The sequence below is a fragment of the Gavialis gangeticus genome, unplaced genomic scaffold (assembly GCF_001723915.1).
Source record: "Gavialis gangeticus isolate Ggan-Ray unplaced genomic scaffold, GavGan_comp1, whole genome shotgun sequence".
NCBI lineage: Eukaryota > Metazoa > Chordata > Crocodylia > Gavialidae > Gavialis > Gavialis gangeticus.
Genome location: NW_017729032.1, coordinates 218,794,706 through 218,796,618, shown reverse-complemented (window position 1 = coordinate 218,796,618; position 1,913 = coordinate 218,794,706). Strand labels below are relative to the sequence as shown.

At 49.6% G+C, this 1,913-nt stretch overlaps 1 protein-coding gene across 1 annotated transcript in view; it reads left to right on the top strand.

The window, feature by feature from the left end:
* The window catches only part of SOD1 (superoxide dismutase 1, soluble), a 14,972-nt gene that overhangs the window by 3,505 nt on the left and 9,554 nt on the right, over window positions 1-1,913 (top strand). The window contains exon 3 of the mRNA XM_019523893.1: window positions 1,348-1,417. Coding sequence (XP_019379438.1) covers window positions 1,348-1,417 — 70 coding nt within the window. The remainder of the gene's footprint in view (window positions 1-1,347; window positions 1,418-1,913) is intronic.

Below are 1,913 nucleotides of genomic sequence, written 5' to 3'. Positions count from 1 at the left end.
GGAGGCTGAACAGGTTCAGGTCCTGTAGCCTCTCCTTGTAGGGCCTGCCCTGCTGCCCCCTGATCATGTGAGTGGCCCGCCTCTGGACCCTCTCCATGTTGTCCACATCCCTCTTGAAGTGTGGCGCCCAGAACTGGACGCAGTACTCCAACTGTGGCCTGACCAGTGCCGCATAGAGGGGGAGGATCAGCTCCTTGGACCTGCTTGACGTGCATCTGTGGATGCATGACAAGGTACAGTTGGCCTTCCTGACTGCATCCCCACACTGCCGGCCCATGTTCAGCTTGGCATCAGTGATGACTCCAAGATCCTCTTCTGCCTCTGCACTGATGAGAAGGGAGTTCCCCAGCCTGTAGGTATGGTGCTGGTTTTTCCCCCACCCCCCACCCCGGGTGCAGCTGCAGTACCTTGCAGTGTTGAATCCCATCCTGCTCTCATCTGCCCACCCCTGTAACCTATCTAGGTCTGATTTGTAGCCTGTTCCTCCCTTCTAGCATGCCCACTTCCCCCTCACATCTTAGTGTCATCTGCAGATTTGAACAGGGTGCTTTTTAGCCCCTCGTCCAAGTCACTGATGAAGATGTTGAACAGTGCGGGCCTGAGGACCGAGCCCTGGGGGACCCCACTGCCCACATCCCTCCAGGTCGAAAATGACCTGTCCACCACCACTCTAGGTGCGGCCCTCCAGCCAGTTAGCAACCCATTTGACTGTGTAGGGGACTGTGGTGTCGACACCTCATTTCATTAATGAGAATGGGGTGAGAGACCGTGCTGAAGGCCTTCCTAAAGTCCAGAAGGACTGTGTTGCCTGCATCTAAGGATTTTGTGATCTGGTTGTAGAAGGCCACCAGGTTGGTCTGACAGGACCTATCTCTGATGAACCCTTGTTGGTTGCCCCTAAGCATAATCTCCCCTGCTGGCCCCTTGTGGACATGCACCAGGATAAGTCTCTCAAAAGTCTTACGCAGGATGGAGGTAAGACTAACTGGCCTATAGCTTCCTGGGTCCTCCTTCCTCCCTTTTTTTGAAAATAGAAACCACACTGGCCCTTTTCTAGTCCTCTGGCACTGCACCAGAGCACCATGAGTTCTTGTAAAGCTGTGCCAGTATGGTCAGACAGCTCTTCAGGTCATGAGCAAGGAGTTCTCCAGTGAGCAGGCTCCTGGTACAGATCACGGTAATCACTTTAGAGACTTCTTGGGTGCTCAAAAGTGCTGTAGCTTATTAACAACTTGAGTAATACAAGTTGTTCCAGCAGAACACACTATACAGAGTTAAGTCTCTCATTTTTGCAGATGGATTACATGGTCTTTAGCATTAGAGTTAATGCAAAATCATCTGTTACAGGATGCATCAGTGCAGGTGCTCACTTCAATCCTTACAGCAAAAAACATGGTGGACCAGATGATGATGAGAGGTAAGCTCTGGAACTTAAACCAGAGAACACAAAGTTAATGCTAGATGTGACTTGCCTTTTTTTTTTTTAAATGCAAGTGGCAGTGGAATAACTTGTTACACTAGGCTCTGGGAATTGGATTCTCTTGAACCCCCAAGATGCAGTCTTGAATTGATATGCTTTTTAGCTTGGAGTCCTAATGCCTCTGCAGTATCTTCTTGCTGTGGCCTTCTGTTGATCTTTAGCCAGCAACCCAACCAGCTGCAATACCTGAACATGTTTGCAATAATTGGTATTGGGGGGAGGGGGGGAAATGGATGGGCTGCATGTTGTCCTGGAAAACTGAGGGTGTCTAGCTGCAGAAGCTGCTGTTCCACTATCAGCACTGACTGTACCAGTACGTAGCCATTTCACAATGGTGTAACCTTTCTTTTTAATGAGGGTTTATACTATACCCTCTAGTTTGCAATAGTACTTGGATTGACATGTTTGTAGTTGAGACCTTGATGGAGCACTT